General features: G+C 38.0%; 1 protein-coding gene across 1 annotated transcript in view; it reads left to right on the top strand.

Moving 5' to 3' along the window:
• Positions 1–18550, top strand: part of LOC136854573 (1-phosphatidylinositol 4,5-bisphosphate phosphodiesterase classes I and II-like) — a 513384-nt gene that overhangs the window by 358197 nt on the left and 136637 nt on the right. The window contains 2 exon segments of the mRNA XM_067130940.1: positions 843–926; positions 12615–12686. Coding sequence (XP_066987041.1) covers positions 843–926; positions 12615–12686 — 156 coding nt within the window.

Below are 18550 nucleotides of genomic sequence, written 5' to 3'. Positions count from 1 at the left end.
TATTTCTTACATTTTACATTGTTGCGATTCCCAGTCTGTTATTCACATTATCTCTCATAGTTATTCATTCCGCATGTGTAATTTCTTCAGGTTTATATACTTTGGTTTGCATTGTTAAGTTTTACATACGTATTCATTGCACAGGTTTGATTTCTTTCAGTTTATATCAACGTGGTAGTGCTCAAGTTTTACATTGCTGTTCATTTGAATGAACAATGTATTTTCTCTGTTTCTTTGTTATTCATTTCATCAGTGACATCTGCATTCATTTGATTATTCACGCATTTTAAATTATTGTTAATTCCATTCTGTTATTCCCACTATTTCTAATCGTCATTCATTTTATAGATGGAATTTCTTTAAGTTTGTACCAACGTGTAATTAGTGTAGTTTTACATTGTTATTCATTCCAGTGGTGACACAATGCATTCGTCTCCGTTTCTTTGTTATTCATTTCATAATTTCATCATTGACATTTATCCCGTAGGGGAGTAGTGCCGTCAGTGCACCTCATGCGGTGCACTGTAGGCATTACTTAAGGTCCTTTGCAGCGACCCTTCACCCCCTAGCTGCAACGTCTTACATTCCTTTTACTGTACCTCCGTTCATATTCTCTTTTTTCCGTAGTGTTATCCACCCTCTCCTAATAATATTAGTGCAGCTGCGAGGCTTTCCTCCTGTTACACCTTTCAAACCTACCTACTCTCAGTTTTCCTTCCAGCATTGAATGACCTCATAGGTCCCAGTGTTTGGCTTTTGGCTAAAATTTTATACTCCATAATTGACATTTATTCACTCACTTTAATTATTCACACTTTTTTTTTTGTTTTTCTCCTTCACAGGACAGTTCCTCTGGGATGCCCGTCACCCTGAAAGTGGACCCTCAAGGCTTCTACCTTTACTGGCGACACACCAGCGATACCAATGTGAGTATTTTGTGGGGTTTCTTTGGGTCAGTTGATTGGTTTTTGAGGGACCAAGAAGGGCAAAATGCCCACATGTATTGAAAGGGTTCCTCGGTCAGTTATGGGGAACCAAGAAGGGCAGAATGCCCATTTTTTTTTTTCACTGCATGGGACATTGATAACTTCTTGTCAAACTGCTTTTTCCAACTTGGGAATTCTCTCTCTCTCTCTCTCTCTCTCTCTCTCTCTCTCTCTCTCTCTCTCTCTCTCTCTTTTATGTCTTATTCCATTAATTAATCTTCCATTAACAGCAAGTCTAAGGCTTCTCTGAAGTCTTTCCCATAATCTCTTTTCCCTTCTCACTTATTTTCTTTTTTTCTTTTTCTTTCTCCGATTCCTGACTAAATTGGGACATGGTGGGTGGGCCAGTCTTGTTGACGTCATTGTTAAAAAAAAGTTTATTGGTGCAGATATAACTGATGGTTATATTTATTGACTGATGTTCTTGGTGATGATTGCTTAAGTGGTGCCCGTTTGTGATGGTTAAGTGGATGGTTCTTTTTAGGGGGCGAACTGCGAGGTGGGGGCCATTCTTAAATTTTCCCAAGTTGTTTTAAGATCTTCATAAATTTTTAAGTCTGTGGCATGTTTTCCCTAACGTTTAGTGGTATTCTGTTTTCTCTAACGTTTAATGTTATGTCGTTTTCCCTAACGTTTAATGTTATCCGGTTTCCAGGACGTTTAATGCTATGCAGTTTTCTCTAACGTTTATTGTTATCCCTTTTTCCCTAACGTTTAGTGTATTCCCGTTTCTCTAACGTTTAATGTATTCCCGTTTTCCCAAATGTTTAATGTTATTCCGTTATCTGTAACGTTTGATGTTATCCCGTTTTCTCTAACGTTTAATTTTATCCCATTTTCCCTTACGTTTAATTTTATCTCGTTTTCTCTAATGTTTAATATTATTTCGTTCTCCATAACGTTTAATTTTATCCCGTTTTCTCTAACGTTTAATTTGATCCCGTTTCCCCTTACGTTTAATTTTATCCCTTTTTCTCTTACTTTTAATGTCTCGTTTTCCCTAACGTTTAATTTTATCCCGTTTTCCCTAACATTTAATGTTATCCCGTTTTCCCTTACGTTTAATCCCGTATTCTCTAACGTTTAATGTTATCCCGTATTCCCTTACGTTTAATTTTATCCCGTTTTCCCGAACGTTTAATGTTATCCCGTTTTCCCTTACGTTTAATTTTATCCCGTTTTCTCTAACGTTTAATGCTGTCATTGTACGGATGCATTGGTCTCGTCATTGAGTTTCCTCTCCAGCATTTATTCATGATTCGCTTATATTTTCTTTTCTCTGTTTACTGTATTTTCTTTCTCTCAGTTTCCCCTTCAGAGTTATTCTGTTCTCTAGAAGCTCTGGTTGCAAGTTGATGGCGTATCAGCTTGCTTGGTGTGAGTATTTACACATTTTGAATAATTTTGAAAAGAGGGATGAAATGAATGGAATTTCTGTGTAAAATTTATCTCTGCCATTTGGCAAGTTATTTTTAATCTGTTAACGCAACTAGTATGCTTGACTCAGTAATATAACTTCTTGGAATAATACTAAAATCATGCTAGCAAAATATGTAAGTTGCTTATTACTCTGTCAAAAAAATTTATTTATAATAATGAAATCCACGTGGATCTTGTTTGTCCTTCCCCGGTGACAGTAGGAGAGACATAACATCCTCCCCTGTAAAACGGTTTGTCCGCCCCGGGTGGGTGCAGAGTAGGTAGGGGAACAGGAGGGTAGGGGAGACATCCACCCTCCTCCTGCAAACCTGTTTGTCCGCCCCGGGTGGGGCGGGGTTGGTACGGGATCGGGAGGGTAGGGGAGAGACAGCAGCGCCGAGTTCCAGTGCACGTAGCGCTCCAGCAAGCTCATACGTAATAAATACACACATACAGACATCATACAACTAAAAATGAATATTTAAGACTTGTATCACATTTCTTCTGTACGACAAAATCTGGACACTCATGGTAAGGGAGTCTCCTCTAATACCGCATTTTGGGTACCATGTTGCAGTTGCCTAACACTTACTTGCATGGCGAAGAAAATTGCCTTCCGTGCGAAGAATCGTTCTTGATTGCCAGTGGTTGGCGCAGACTGCCCTCGGGCTCCTTTAGTGCCTGAAGAAAGGACCAATTTTCCTTCTAAGTTATGTTTGCCGAGGTCATGTTACTTTGGTAAGAACTACTTTTTTAGTCTTGAGAATATTTTATATATATATATATATATATATATGTGTGTGTGTGTGTGTGTGTGTGCGTGTGTGTGTGCGTGTGTGCGTGTTAGTACTGGCTTCTTTTCCATTTACGTATACTAATCTTTGAAATTTTGCTGGGCGGAATTATTGGTCATTTTTAGGTTGTTTGTAATTAAGTAATAATAATAATAATAATTATTATTATTATTATAATTATTTATTATTATATTATTATTATTATTATTATTATTATTATTATTATTATTATCCGTTTTATCGTTGATAGCAAATAAGTTTCCTTCAGTACTAAAATGCCCTATGTATTACCTTAATAGCTTGTCATTATCGTGAAATTTACAATTTTGTATACTTAACACCTATATAAGCACACACATATATACATACATATATGTATATATTGTGTGTGTTTGTGTGTTTCTCTGCACCTAAGAGTGAGAGAGTGGGTAATTATGAAGCCAATGAAAGTCTTTCTCTCATGAGTTTCATCCTCATGTCAACAGTTAGAGAATGAGTGACTTTGAGACGACTGTCTTGCGTTATGAAAGCCATCCACTCTTTGTGGAGCTGACAGTTCCCTGGAGTGAAACTGGATGTTTTAGGAGAATCCCTTATGGTTATGCGTGCCATATATCGCCGGGAAAAATCCTTATACCCCCATAAAATTGATATCTAAGGAAGCTTTTCAATCATGTAAAGTGTTCTATATTAGGACGGGTCTTGATGTTGAGAGGGTCCTTTTCAGGAGAGTCCTACATTTGAGCAGAATCCTCTATATCCTTGAGACCGCCTGATACCTCTATTGTAGTCGTGTGTCTTAGTTAAGCCATATGTCTCTTAGAGGGTTCTGTATAATGGCTGGAGATTATCGTACCTGAAGGAGAGCCCTCCACCCAAGTACATCTAATATCCGAGAAAGTCCCATATCTTCGAGAGATCCTCGAACGTCAGGAAATCCTATGTCCCAGACAAATCCTATACCTTCATGAGAGTCCTATATCCTTGGCGGTGGAGCCCTTTTTATCTCCGAGAAAGCCCTCTGTATCTTGAAGATCTTAATGACCCTCCTTTCCAGCGCCCCTTTTTTTTTTTTTTTTTTTTTTTTTTTTTTTTTTTCTCCACCGCCTTGATAATTCGTCGTGGCTGCATTAAACGCTTTAGCCGAATTCTCGCTTCTCCCTTTGTTTCTGTCCGTTTAATGTCTTCCTTGCCACTTCTTCCATCCCCCTCTTACTCTCCTCCTCCTCCTCCTCCTCCTCCTCCTCCTGGGTGGGTCCCCTGCCCACCGACCACCTCATTAGAGAGAAAGAGAATATATATATATCCTTTTTTCTCCATGGTTGCAAGTTGGAATTGTCCGAGTTTAGTTTTTTCTTTACTTTTTATTTTGCTGGTAGAGTGCTATTTCTGTATAACAGTTTGTATTTCTTTCTCTCTCTCTCTCTCTCTCTCTCTCTCTCTCTCTCTCTCTCTCTCTCTCTCTCTCTCTCTCTCTCCATAGGCGTTCCGTACAACACGAATTTGCTGGGTTAATTCCAGTCAATTATCTTTTAAGTTCGTTGAGAATTTAACCGTTTAATTTTAACTGGTCATTATCTTGTTAAAGCGGTACTTATTAAATTGGTTTCTAATCCATAGCGAATTATGAATTAATGTCTTCTAGATTAAACAGAACGGACGTTTAAAAGAGCGACTTATTTTACTGCAGCGAACTTCACCTCGCAAAAAAAAAATAAAATAAAAATAAATAAATAAATAAAGGCTGGGATTTAACAGATCCACCGATCGGTTGCGTTCAGGTCTTTTTCAAAATACGTCTCCATCATTTTACTGGTTGCTTCTTTTTTATCAAGTAATCTTTCAACTTATTAATTTATTTTGATATATTTTAATACATTTTGATATTTTTTTTTTGGTAAGGTACCCCTTTATAAGTTGCATTTTGCAGATATACCTTTGAAATTCAGGTGAACCAATGATATGATAATTAAAGAAATGATAGTTAAGGAACGACCCCCTTCCAGAGATCTTGTATGTTCAGAAAGTTCATTCAACAGAGACTGGAGACTGTATGGAGTTACAAAGTCAAGGGTCAGACTGTTTGATCATTGCGAGTTTATCACGACTTGAAAGGGGAATGATTGATAAGTGAGTTTTGGCGGAGTTAGTGAGTGGATGATCTTTCAACGAGTAAGAGACTGGATGATTTATTGTCAATGCAAGTTACGAGTTACTGAACGAGTAGCGAGGTCAACAAGTGAGTTTTGGTGAATATGAGATTGAGCGATTTTGTAAAAAATAAGTAATGAGTCAGTGAACGAGAAGTGACTTAAACAAATGATGAGTCAGTGAACGATAATGAGTCAGTGAGTGAAACTGAAAGATTCAGCACATGAAAACATAGCGTCTCTTGAATGACAACAGAGTTGCACAAGAATGATACAAAGTTTTGATATCCATAAATGAAGACTTATGAAGTCTTGGTACTTATCAAATATTATTGCGACTTATCACATGCAGACCCCCAAAGCATCAAATAACGATGCACATCAGCGGAAATATATATATATATATATATATATATATATATATATATATATATATATATATATATATATATATATATAGCAATTTTGCCGATACCAATGACAACGAAGTTGAGAATGATGTAAAAATATTCTCTCAAATTTATATCTTGCTGCAGATTTCTTGGAGTAAATTCTGAATTAAATTGACCAAAAGTCTCTCTCTCTCTCTCTCTCTCTCTCTCTCTCTCTCTCTCTCTCTCTCTCTCTCTCTCTCTCAGGTTTTAAGAGATCTTACCACTTTGACATCATGTACATTTTTTTTTTTTTTTTTTTTTTTGGTGAGCAGAACAGAAGGACTGACAACCAAATGTTTAAGCCTGACCTACGGAGGTAAACCAAAAGAATTGGGTTCGACCCCGAAAAAATGTTTGCACCGCCTCTTAAAAAAAGGAAGTGTATAGGAATCGCGTTTGCTTAACTCTGAGAACATGTATTACTTCGGTGTCTTCCAACTGTATCAACTGGAAGATATTCCCAGGGTTATTCTTCTTGCATTTTAATACATTTTCATCTGTTTATCTATTTATTAATTTGTTTTTTTCTTTTTTAATAAGTGGTATCTCTTCTTTCTGTATTCCCCTTTACTTCCTCTTACTCCTTAATGAACACCATATTCTTTGGAAGCTTGAACTTCAAGTCATGGACTCTGTGGCCTTGTTCAGTATGAGTAGGTTTTATCTTCTGAATAATAATAATAACAATAATAATAATAATAATAATAATAATAATAATAATAATAATAATAATAATAATAATAATATTTAGAGTGAAGTTCCGCCTGATAATTGATCAGAAAGTTCATCCAACAGATACTGCGTGGAGTTACAAAGTCAAGGGTCAAACTGTGTTGGATCATTGCTAGTTTGTCGTAACTTAAAAGGAAGTATGTTGGACGCGTGTTTCTTCTCCGTCTCTATATGTTCCTTTGTTTAAAAGGGGGTTACTAATGGAAAACAAACCCCGTAGTTTATTTCTAACATTCTTAAGCTAATAAACGTTATTATTGTTATTATTTATGGATGAAATTTATTCATTTTCCGTTGGAAGAAAGTGACAGCGTTCTCGCGAAGCTCCCATCAGGCTAGAACTTCTAAATTATGCGCTTTGGAACTCTTTCCTGCTTTCCGTTCGCGGATCTTATGAGGTTCCATCTTTTGCTCTGACCACCTAACAAGGCCAACCCAGCAATGAGCGAATTGAAGCTAGCTTGCACTCTCTGTTGCGCGAGTGAGGAGTGAGGGAAAGAGCAATGAGTGAGTGGATGATAAGTAAGTTATGAGTGTCGGAGTTTGTTGATGGGCGAACGAATGATTAGTGAATGAGAAGTGAGTGTGTGAATGTGTAATGTGAGTGAGTAGTGAATGAGTTATGCTTGAGTGAGAGAGTGGATGTGTTAGTGGGTGAGTGAGTGAGTGAGTCAAAGAACGAGTAGTGAGGAGATCAAGTGAGTTTTGCTTTGGTGAGTCAGCTAATTGAATGGTTGAGTGAGAAAACAAGCAGTGAATCAGTGAACGAGTAGTGAGTTGTGAGTGAGTGAGTGAATGAGTTAGAGAACGAGTAGTGAGATCAAGTGAGTTTTGCTTTGGTGAGTCAGCGATTGAATGGTCGAGTGAGAAAGCAAGCATTGAATCATAATGAACCAGTGACCGAGTAGTGAGTTGTGAGTGAGTGAGGGAAGGAGTGAGCGAGTGAATGAGTGAATCTCTGGAGGCCTCAACACATGAGAACAAAATCTCTCTTTAATAACAACAGAGCTGGACGAGAATGGTACAAAGCCTTGGTATCTTATATTGACAAAAGAAGGAAAAGAAAAATCAATGAGGGAAAAAAAACCTTTTCTTTTTTTTATTCCTTCTGATGTAGGTCACGCCTATAGTTCTATTCATTCCGCTTGGGGAACGTGAGAGAGAGAGAGAGAGAGAGAGAGAGAGAGAGAGAGAGAGAGAGAGAGAGAGAGAGAGAGAGAATCAAAATATTTGTTTGAAGGAGGAGAAATTGGTGCGTGGAGGGGATTGAGGAGGCATGGGAGGAGGAGGAATAGAAGGAAGAGGAAGCAGAAGGAATAGTGGAGAATGAGAAGAAAGAACGAAGAAGGGGAAGAAAGAAATGCAGAGGAGAGGACGAAGAACAGAAAGCGACTGAGGACACAAGACACCGTATCGATTCCAACTCCGGTTCTTTTCAACCGAATTTTTCTCTCGGAAAACAAAACAAAAAAAGAATTGAACAAAAAAAAAAAAACTCACAACAATATATTTGTTGGACCAGGCTTTTAACATATTACTTGTTTAGGGTTACGCCGACAGAAATTCACGAAACTTTCCCATTGCAACAAAAAATAAGAGAAAGGAATATTAGAAAAAATTTTAGAAGCAAAAAATATTTACGAGTAAAAATTGTGTATGATTTTTCATTGTTTGAATGGCGAGGTCTGAGAGTCTGGTGGGTTTAGCAACCTCATGCCTTTTTGATGAAGTCCAGGGGTCCACACTACGCCTCTTACTCCCCACCAACGTACAGCCTGCAGTCTGCCTGACAGGTCACACTAGATGACACTGAAGGTTCCTTTCAGCGTCCTCTTGGCCTTCAGTTGCAAATCTCACCAAGGCTAGCTGTCCACCTCCTTCAACTTCACCTTGCTCCAGGCTTTATTGAGATTATAAGAATGGGACGCTTGGACTCGGTATTAAACCACTTTTGAAAATAATAATGTCCAAGTTAGAACAAAGTAGAGAAAATTCATATTTTTTCACTGATTTTATATAAAACTGGGGACTCATATGATTGTAAGTTACCTAGCTTGATAACTGCCAGTGTCTCCGACGTGGAGAAATTAAGGGGGAAGCTGGACTGTGATGGTTCCCCAACACAGGCCTCAGAGTGTGTGCACTGTTAGCCAGTCTCCTGTCATAGCACTTCCCTTTGCCATCACTTCTGTCATGCCTGGGTAACTTCCTTTCTGCTCTGCTGCTTAGCTTTGAAACTCCCTTTTTAGTTTTCTGTAAGAGAAAACTATTATAGTGCCGGCTTTGTCTGTCCGTCCGGACTTTTTTCTGTCCGCACTTTTCATGTCCACCCTCAGAGCTTAAAAACTACTGAGGCTAGAGGGCTGAAAATTGGTGTGTTGGTCATCCACCCTCCAATCATCAAACAGACCAAATTGCAGCCCTCTAGCCTCTGTAGTTTTTATTTTATTTAAGGTTAAAGTCAGCCCTAACCGTGATTCTGGCAACGCAACAACACAGTCCACCACGGCCGGCTGAGAGTTTCATGGGCCGCGGGGCTCATACATCATTATACCAAGAACACTTAAAGATAGATCTGTTTTCGTTTGCCTCGACTATGCGCTGTACAGAAAACTCGATTGTGCCGAAGAAACTTCGGCGCATTTTTTACTTGTTTTTTCCTAATTCCTTGACGCTTGCAACCTTTTATTGTTCGAGAGGCAGGTCTGAAGCTTCTCTTGGGTTTAATCTCGACTTCCAACCATTCTTATATTGCCACTTATAAGAAAATGATCAGAGATGCTCCACGATATAAACCAACTTATATCTGTTACTTGTTTTCGTGTTTTTGGGACCCTGTGAGCTGACAGCTATGCACCCAAATTTCTTTCATTTCAGTCCTTCTCAGTTCTGGCGTTTCGATCCCAGTGGGTCCCTGCAGTGGCTCTAAACGGAATCACACAGTATATGTATGTATGTATGTATATATATATATATATATATATATATATATATATATATATATATATATATATATATATATATATGTATATATATATATAATGTGTGTGTGTGTGATTGTATACATACTGTATGTATAATATATCTGATATATCTAAATATATAATACATATATATAAAATATATATATATATATGTATGTATGTATGTTTGTATGTATGTATGTATGAATACTGCATTTAGGAGTCCCCACCTCGCTTCAGAGACACATCGAATGTCTTGCATCGTATACCAGTATTTGCTAATATCTTTACTGCATCTTCCTAAAAGTGATGGAATCAAGAAAAACGGAAATTGATCATTTAGGTTAAACGCTATTTGCATGTCCAAAGGCAAGAGCCTGCAGCCTCCCTCCGAAATTCACTGCACAGAAACTTCCATTGGATCTTAGGAGTCTGGTGTGAGTAGCAGTGAATCTGAGAAGAGGCGTCCGAGAAGCGAATGAAAGCTGGAAAAAAAAAAAAAAGACGCATTCAGATCCATTTGTAAAGAAGTTGGAAGTTGGTGGTATAATAAGGGGCGGGAAATAAATCTCCTTTTTATTCCAACCAAAGAAGATCGGACATATTCTCACATTTTAAACGTAGCCTATAAATCGTACATATATTTTTATCTAATTTTTATACCATTTTTTTATATTACAAAGCAACTCATTGTGTGTCTCTCTCTTCGCTAAGAGGAGTGTACGTTTTTGCCGGTTGATTGATAGTTCGCGAGCAGGATAACCCCAAGAAGTTATCAAAAAGATTTTTGGGGAAGGTTTTGTGGCGAGTTGGCCATTGGCCAGCGGCTATTCAACGAGATGTGCTATGCGAGAGAGTGTAAAGCCCTGACCGTGGGTGTTGCTGGCTATTCTGAGAACTTTTTTTTTTTTTTTTTTTTACTGATATCCGAAAAGAATTGCGTATTCTTTACGGTCGGTAATTTAGGTGGTGCTAAAATACGGAAGTGTTCCATGGTAGGTTTGAAATATGTTGGAATTTTACATGGTTCATCGAAATTCAAACGGAAACTCCTAGTAATTTTAAATTTTTTATGAAAAGTAAGAGGTATTTTTTTTTTTATTTTTGTTGATATTAAAAAGGAGTTGCGCATTCTTTATGGTCGATAATTTAGATGGTGCTAAAATACGGAGGTGTTCCATGTTAGGTTTGAAATACATTTGATTTTATATGTTTTATCGAAATTCGAACGAAAACTCCTAGTAATTTTAATTTTCTTTATGAAAACTGACATGTATTTTTAAAATATTTTTCTTAAATTGCATGATGATTTTTCATAATAGGTATTGGAAGAAACTGTTTTAATTGCATGATTTTGAAATATTTTCGTAAGAAAATTTGTAAAGCCATATTTATATTTTTGGTAATCTGGAGAAAAAACGGTTTCAGGCAACGATCTAAAAGCATATTTGAGTTGGTCGTGTGAAAATCATTTTATAAATGGCATTTGAAAATTCATTTCAAAACGCATGGGCATTCGAAAATCTCAGAGAAATAAGTGGTTATTAGAATATCCACATCTAAATGCGTAAATTCTTCGAAATATGACATTCCACGTCAGGCACTGGGTTATTTTAAATTCCAAGGCATTGTGGAAGTCTCCCTCAAGCACAGGACGATTGAAAAAGTCTGTCCCCAGTTGAGGCATTTAAAATATTCTTGGTACGTTGTGTTACTGTCAAAATTCATACACAAACACTCGAAAATGTTTCCTAAGATGAAAAAAACCCATTGGTTATTTGAAAATGTGGATTTTAATCTGACAAACAAACATTGCAAGATATGAAAGGTTTCATGAGATGAAAGCTCATTGGTTATTTGAAAATGTGGATTTTAATCTTTCAAACAAAATTAAAAATATGAAATATTTCATAAGATGAAAGCCCATCTCTAGGTATGGTTATTTGAAAATGTGGATTTTAAGCTATCAAACGCACTTCCTAGAAAGAAGCAAGTCAAACGATTCTGGAAACAAAGGTTGTCGGGGAAATTCACTCTCTTGAAATGATTGGCAGCTCAAAAATCCATTAAAACAGTTAGTTCTGTATATGACATAACTTTTTAAAAGCGTCTTTCTCGACAATGATGTTATTCGAGAATCCGTCCACAAGCTTATGATATTTACTTATGAAAATCCACCTGTAAATTTATTGTATATCAGTTTTTCAAAACTTTTTGAAAAATTTGTTGTAACCGCTAAGTCTACCAAATTTCCTTTTACTTGTTCCCTAGTTTTTCAAAACTTCATTTGTAGCACATGAGTGCCTGTTTTTATTTGCTCAGCCCTGTAGGGAGGCAGTGCCGTCAGTGCGCCTCGCGCGGTGCACTGTAGGCATTGATCAAGGTTCGATGGGCCGGAGTTCCCCCGCGGCCGGCTGATGAAGAGTTAGAGGAATTTATTTCTGGTGATAGAAATTCATTTTCGCTATAATGTGGTTCATTCCACAATCTTAGGTCCCGTTGCCATAACCAGTTGGTTCTAGCCCCGTAAAATCAGTTTAATCCTTAGGGCCAGCCCTTTGAGAGCTTTTAATCAGCTCAGTGGTCTTAAAACCTTTCTACTTAACTTTTAACTTAAGTTTCTTTGCTGAATGACCTCATGTTCCCAGCTGCAACCCCTTTCATTCCTTTTACTGTACCTCCGTTCATAATGTCTTTCTTCCATCTTGCTATCCATTGCTCCTAACAATTGTTTCATAGTGCAACTGCTTTGAGGTTTTCCTCCTTTTAATCAAACCTTTCTACTGTTTTCCGTTTCAGCGCTGAATGACTTCTTAGGTCCCAGTGCTTGGCCTTTGGCCTAAATTCTGTATTCCATCCTTCCTTTAATTGCTCAGAACAGTCTTCTTAAAAATGCATAAATTTTTTTTAATAGAATTTTGTTTTTCTTATTTCAGGCTGAAGTTGAAATTCTGCATTCATTCCTTCCTTTAATTGCTCAGAACAGTCTTCTTAAAAATGCGTACATTTTTTAATAGAATTTTGTTATTTCAGGCTGAAGCTGAAATTCTGCATTCCTTCCTTCCTTTAATTGCTGAGAACAGTCTTCTTAAAAATGCATAAATTTTTAACAAAAAAATTTTTTTTCTTATTTCAGGCTGAAGTTGAAATTCTGGACATCTCTACCATCAGAGACACAAGGAAGGACAAGTATGCCAAGGTGCCAAAGGTACGAAAAAATGTTTCCATCACCATTCCTTACATGGGAGTCTTCGGATGAATGTATGGATGAGTGGGAGTTGTTGTGCATTAGACTCACTCTCTTGTCTTAGAAAAGGAGAGGACGTGTGAAACTCATTGTCTTGTACAGGCCAAAAGGATTGGTTGTGGGTATTTGTGAGTCAGAATAAAATGAAACTTGCTCGTGTGGAATGTTCACCCTTAGGTAAACTTTGCAGGATTGTTTTGTTTGGTTGATGAATCTGTTAAGTGATTTTGACCAGGTTTTTTTTTTGGTTTGTTTGTTACCCAACCAAGGATGATTTTACGCTAGACAGTACTGACAGTATAACTTTGTCAATGGCATTTTTCATTTAGTTTGTTTGTTTTTTTTTTCTTTGGGCCTGATCATTTATTTGATTGGTGACTCCGCATGTACTGTTATCAGCCATCTTTCCTTGCTGATACGAAACAGTAAAACGATTTTGTATGTTTTCCCTGAAGAAAAACGAAAGTGGATGGATGCCTTTTCGTGGGTGATTTCTTAAGAGAGTCGGTTCATTGGTTTATTTACGTTAATCTCATATGAAATGTTAATGCGGCTTTATTAAATTGTGAAACTGGAGTTCTTACTAGCTAACGTCGGCCAGTCTTGCTGAAAATGTTTCTTTATGGCCCATCCACCCTTTATTGCATGTCCATTATTTCTATTTAGCTGGTCCACTGGTATAGTGGTTAGTGTCGTGGTATGCCACTCACAAGTCGCGGGTTTGCGTCTTCCCTAAGAAAAATCATTGCTGCAGTGTGGGGTCTGCGGTGGGTGGTTGAAACCAACATTCTTTGGAAGCTTGAATTTCGAGTCAGTGGCCCCTTTGGTGGACTTGTTCCTTGTGAATAGGTTTCATCTGCTGAAATGATAATGATAATAATAATAATTATGCAACTGTGCACTTCGAAGTATCTCTGTTCATTTCAAGAATACTTGTAAGACCCGTGTCTTTGAATTGAAATAAATTACCTCTTGTTTCCATCTCAGATTTTTTCTGAGGATTTCGTTCCAGCAAGAAATTATTGAGATAGAGACCACATTTTGCCGGCATTCACTCACACACGCCCTTGAGAGGTGGGCCTCCTTGTGGTTCATTTTCACTAGTCTTTTGTTGCGCCATCTCAGTCCACGGTCATGTGGACCCCCAAAATCCAGTGCATGTTAGATCGACCAAGAGGTATTACAATTGTCATCTGTGTCTTCACAGCATTTTTGCTTTTAGGTAAAGTGTATCGCGCTGAGACTCAGTTTGCACAAACTGTCAGAAGTTAAGAGATGGATGCTAGTTTTTCTTTTCTCTTGTCAGCCACTTAATCGTTGAAGCCGCGTGTTTCTCTTGTTCGTCATTAAGTCACTGGCCCAGTTTCGAGTTTATTCTTGTTAGTTATTAAAGGCTTCGACCTGTTGCGTTTTCTCTTGTTAATGGAATCGTATCCTGGACATGTAGTTTCGTGCTTTCTCTTATCAGTAACAGAGCTCTTTTGAGCTTGTCCTTAAGACATAAGGCCTTTGTTTGTGCTTTCTCTTAGTTGAAATTCATGAAACTGGCTTCATGTTTTGTGTTTTAGGACCATTTTCATATTTTCCATGATATGGTTCTCCAAACCTAACACCATGTTTTGTCTGAATAGTAGTCGATCTTAGTCTTGCGTACATTTTTTTCGAGACATTCCTCCAATCCAGGAAATTTTAGATTTACATTGTTGTATTTCACACACTGTTGCCTGGCTCAGAGCCAATACTCATGGCTTCATTGAACCCAACGAATGGCCCTCAAAAAAAAGGTCCAGATCTCAACGTAATGGATTTTACCATGTGGGGTTTACTGTTACCTCAACTTCAGTTACAGAGGAGAGTGGTCACAGACATACAATCCTTAAGAAATAACTATACCAATTTTTTTTTTTTTTTTTTTTTTTTGAGGGGTGGGCGCCACCATGTATTATCAGTAACCGAAACAGGCGCATCTAAACGTGTTTAGCTTTCAAGCTTCATTATTGTCTTAGGCCAATCTTTGTTAAATAAACTCTCGACTGGAAAACCAGTTCAGCAGGTTTTCTTTGTTATTTTATGTGGGCGGGGGGGGGGGGGCGGCATGGGGAGGAGAGGAGAGATACAAGGAAGTAGTGTCGAGGTAAGAGTTGGAGTAGGTCTTCAGTTATCATGCTGCCGTGAATCTGAGGCGAAGAGATGCAGAGAGAAGCGGGGATGGTGGTGGGCCTGGGAAGAGGCGCTGGGGGGTGGGGGGTTGGGCTAGGATAGTGAGAAATAAAAAGACGGTTTTGCAAACTGACACCACTTGAAAAAGCCTGCCATAGAGGTCTTCCATTTTCTGCGCTTCGGGTGACTCCTCTCTCTCTCTCTCTCTCTCTCTCTCTCTCTCTCTCTCTCTCTCTCTCTCTCCATATGGATTGGGTGGGCCCCGCCATCGCCGGGTTCAGTGGGAATGTTTGGGTCTCAGGAAAGCGTTTAGGTAACAGGAGTTCAAAGAAGAAGATGGTTTTGTTTAATAGATGTTTTTAAAGAACAGGCAAGAACCAGTGTAGAAAGCTTGACACTAATGAAGCTTGATTGAGTTATTATTATTATTATTATTATTTCAAAATTAAGCAGTTTAACTTAACAGGGGTGCCTCTCGAAGAAGGAAAAGACAGAGATAGCTGCTGCATTCATATTTTTAATTTCTGAGTCATGGATGAACACCTGTGCTGGAAACTTCCACAACATTAGCCACTTCACACCTGCACAGCAGACTCATCAGCAACGTGTCTTAACACGCTTTTACACTGCCATTCGTTTTTATTATTATTATTATTTGTTTTTGTTTTTTTTTTGTAAAAGTCTCATAATCTCATGAGCCACTAAAATGGTGAAGAAATTCACAATGATGTCAGTGTAAATATATACTTACATTGACATCATTGTGGATTTCTTCATTATTATTATTATTATTATTATTATTATTATTATTATTATTATTATTATTATTATTATTATTATTATCCGACAAACAGATAAATCAGGTTACTTAGCCCAATAAAGTCTTGTTCTGGTGTTGTAGAAAAGTAAGGCAATCGATAGTAACTAAAACCTCACCCGTTTACTTTGTAAAGAAGACTAATGCTTATATTATTTAATTCCCGTGGCCTTGCCAGCACTCTTTTTGTGTAGGAAATAGATTGAAGCAAGGACAAGAGAAAGAGAAGGTCTGCTCACTTCCCACCAAATCCCCCATGTGGGCGGAGCTTTGTCTACCGCCTTATTGCGTCAGCAGGTGAATTGCCGTAATGACAGATACCTCTAAGATACGTCATCGCCTACTTAGCTATCTCAGGTGGGAGGCGACTCCACCCTATTGGGTAGACCTTGTCTCTCTTGGGCTTGGGTTGAAGTAGCAGCGGGTTCGTTTCCATTCCGGGAATGGAGGGATTTGAAGGAAGCAGCATCTGTCGGTAAATTTCAGCAGTTTTTCCCAAATTTTCTTCTCTTCATCACTTTCTCACTTTCTTGCTTCTAAATGTGGTGCTTTTCAACTCGTTCTCTTACATGTTACTGAGCCTGGACACTTTGGGGGTCATTTCTGTATGGAATGGAATAGGAAATTTAAGCCAATGAGCGCTGGGACCTACGAGGTCATTCAGCGCTGAAAGAGAAATCGAGAGTAGATAGGTTTGAAAGGCGTAACAGGAGGAAAACCTCGTAGTTGCTCTATAAAACAGTTGTTAAGAGAGGATGAAAAGTAAGATAGAAAAAAAAAGAATATGTACGGAGGTATATTAAAAGGAATGAAAGGGGTTGCAGCTAGGGGCCGAAAGGGCGCTGCAAAGAACCAAAACAATGCCCACAGTGCACCGCGTGACATGCACTGACGGCCGTATCCCTCTACGGGGTCATGTCTGCACAACTGGCATAGTTTTACAAGCCTTTCCAAAGGGCCACTTTATCTGCAAACATTTTTGTGTACGATCTGTCCGACTGTCGCTTGTTATGTTGAGAGACCTTTCGAAAAGTAGAGATCTATAAAATACTTAATCGGTGACATTCAGAGTGCGGTATTGATTCCTCTCTTGGGAGGTTTTCTTTGTATCGGAAGCTATTTTACGTGACAATTTACTATGGCTCACTTCCCCTGAAAAATGGCACCTTAATAACAGGAATCATTGTTGGATTATCGTTGGTAAAATATTCCCTTAGTGTACAGAACTTGTCTTTGACATTTTACACTAACCTGCCAAATGGCGTCGCAGCAACAGTGGTCATTGTAATACCTTCTTCGACATGATCTGTACTTACTGTCTTTTGGGACAGTTACCCCAAACTCTGAGTCCTTATAACGTCTGTCTATTTTCGGTGGAATTGATTATACGCTGTACAGAAAACTCGATTACTCTTCGGCGCATTTTTTTACCTTTTTATTAACCATACACCTTTGTCCCTTTGGAGGAAATGGCGCTAGAAAGGTGCAAACTTTAGGGATGAGGTTGCTGGCCCTGTGCCTTCTTTAGTGACTCCATCAGACGATGTTGTCTATGTAATTCATTATATGTTTTGATTTCATTATAATTTTTCAGAAAACCTGTAGTAAGGGGTTAAATATTTTACAACTGTGTGTAATGTTGTTAAATCCTCTGTATCCTGCTAAATAATAGTAGTATTGCAGGATCCAAGTTGAGTAACGTTAATGAAGTTAGAATATAACAAAAGAATTGAAAACGAGCGTGAATTCAAAATACGTAAGAGACTTTCACTGAAAGTAAACTTTATCTGGGGCATATAACCCTGCCACATTCGTCCCATGTAGAGACAATGGAACGAAGGGTGACGAATTAAAGTCAGAGGTTCTTTATACTCCCATATATTAATGACAGACAGACGCTAACGTGAAAGCCGAAGGAAGTCTCACGCTTCTGCGGCCATCGACAACCGCTTACGCTTCGCACAAGGCGGGAAAGAGTAAAAGCGGCGTTGCCACATATAATTGCGACGTTGCCACGATGCATGATCAAGTTAGTGGTCTTACAATAAGTATATTGGTTAAAGCATTGATGCAGGATAAATGATAAAGTAAACATAATTCTCCTGTAAGACAACGATAAAGTAAATATATGTACTATGCAACAGTAGTGATATTTGATATCTATACATAAACTAGAAGGAAAAACATGGAGAAACAAAGACTGATATTGCCATGATGTAAGAAAGGTCTCAGAATGAGAATATTTGAGTACTGAGTACCCAGATTATTCAATAAGTATGCTCAGGAATGAAGAGGATGTGTCCAGACTATTGTAAGAAGTGTCATAAACACACGTCGGTAACTTATCGCACACATATCACAAACAGGTTGAATACATGTCAACGAGTTACGGGGAATCTTAACCAGTGCCTCATACCATTATCCAGCTTGTGGCAAAGATTCGGTCGTTGAATTCCTTTCAACCTGTTTGCGACAAGTTACCGACATGTGTTTATGACATGTTTTACTGCAGTGTGGACGCATATGTTTATTATTATTATTATTATTATTATTATTATTATTATTATTGTTGTTGTTGTACAACCTCTAATCATATGAAGAAGCCCACTGGGAACATTGACTTGAAATTCAGGCTTCCAAAGAATATGGTGTTCATTAGAAAGAAGTTACAGATGGTAATAGGAAATACAGAAAGAAGAGATCAGTTATTAGAAAAAAAGATAAATTAATAGGTAAACAGATATTAATATAACTAAATTATTAAAATCCAAGGGAATTGTTTTAGGCTCGCAACGCATTGCATCGTCGCTTGAACGCGCTAATTCGAAAATAACCGTGAATGAACAAA

The sequence above is a fragment of the Macrobrachium rosenbergii genome, chromosome 29 (assembly GCF_040412425.1).
Source record: "Macrobrachium rosenbergii isolate ZJJX-2024 chromosome 29, ASM4041242v1, whole genome shotgun sequence".
NCBI lineage: Eukaryota > Metazoa > Arthropoda > Malacostraca > Decapoda > Palaemonidae > Macrobrachium > Macrobrachium rosenbergii.
The sequence above is the reverse complement of the archived record's forward strand: the minus strand, read 5'-3'. Positions and strand labels throughout refer to the sequence as shown.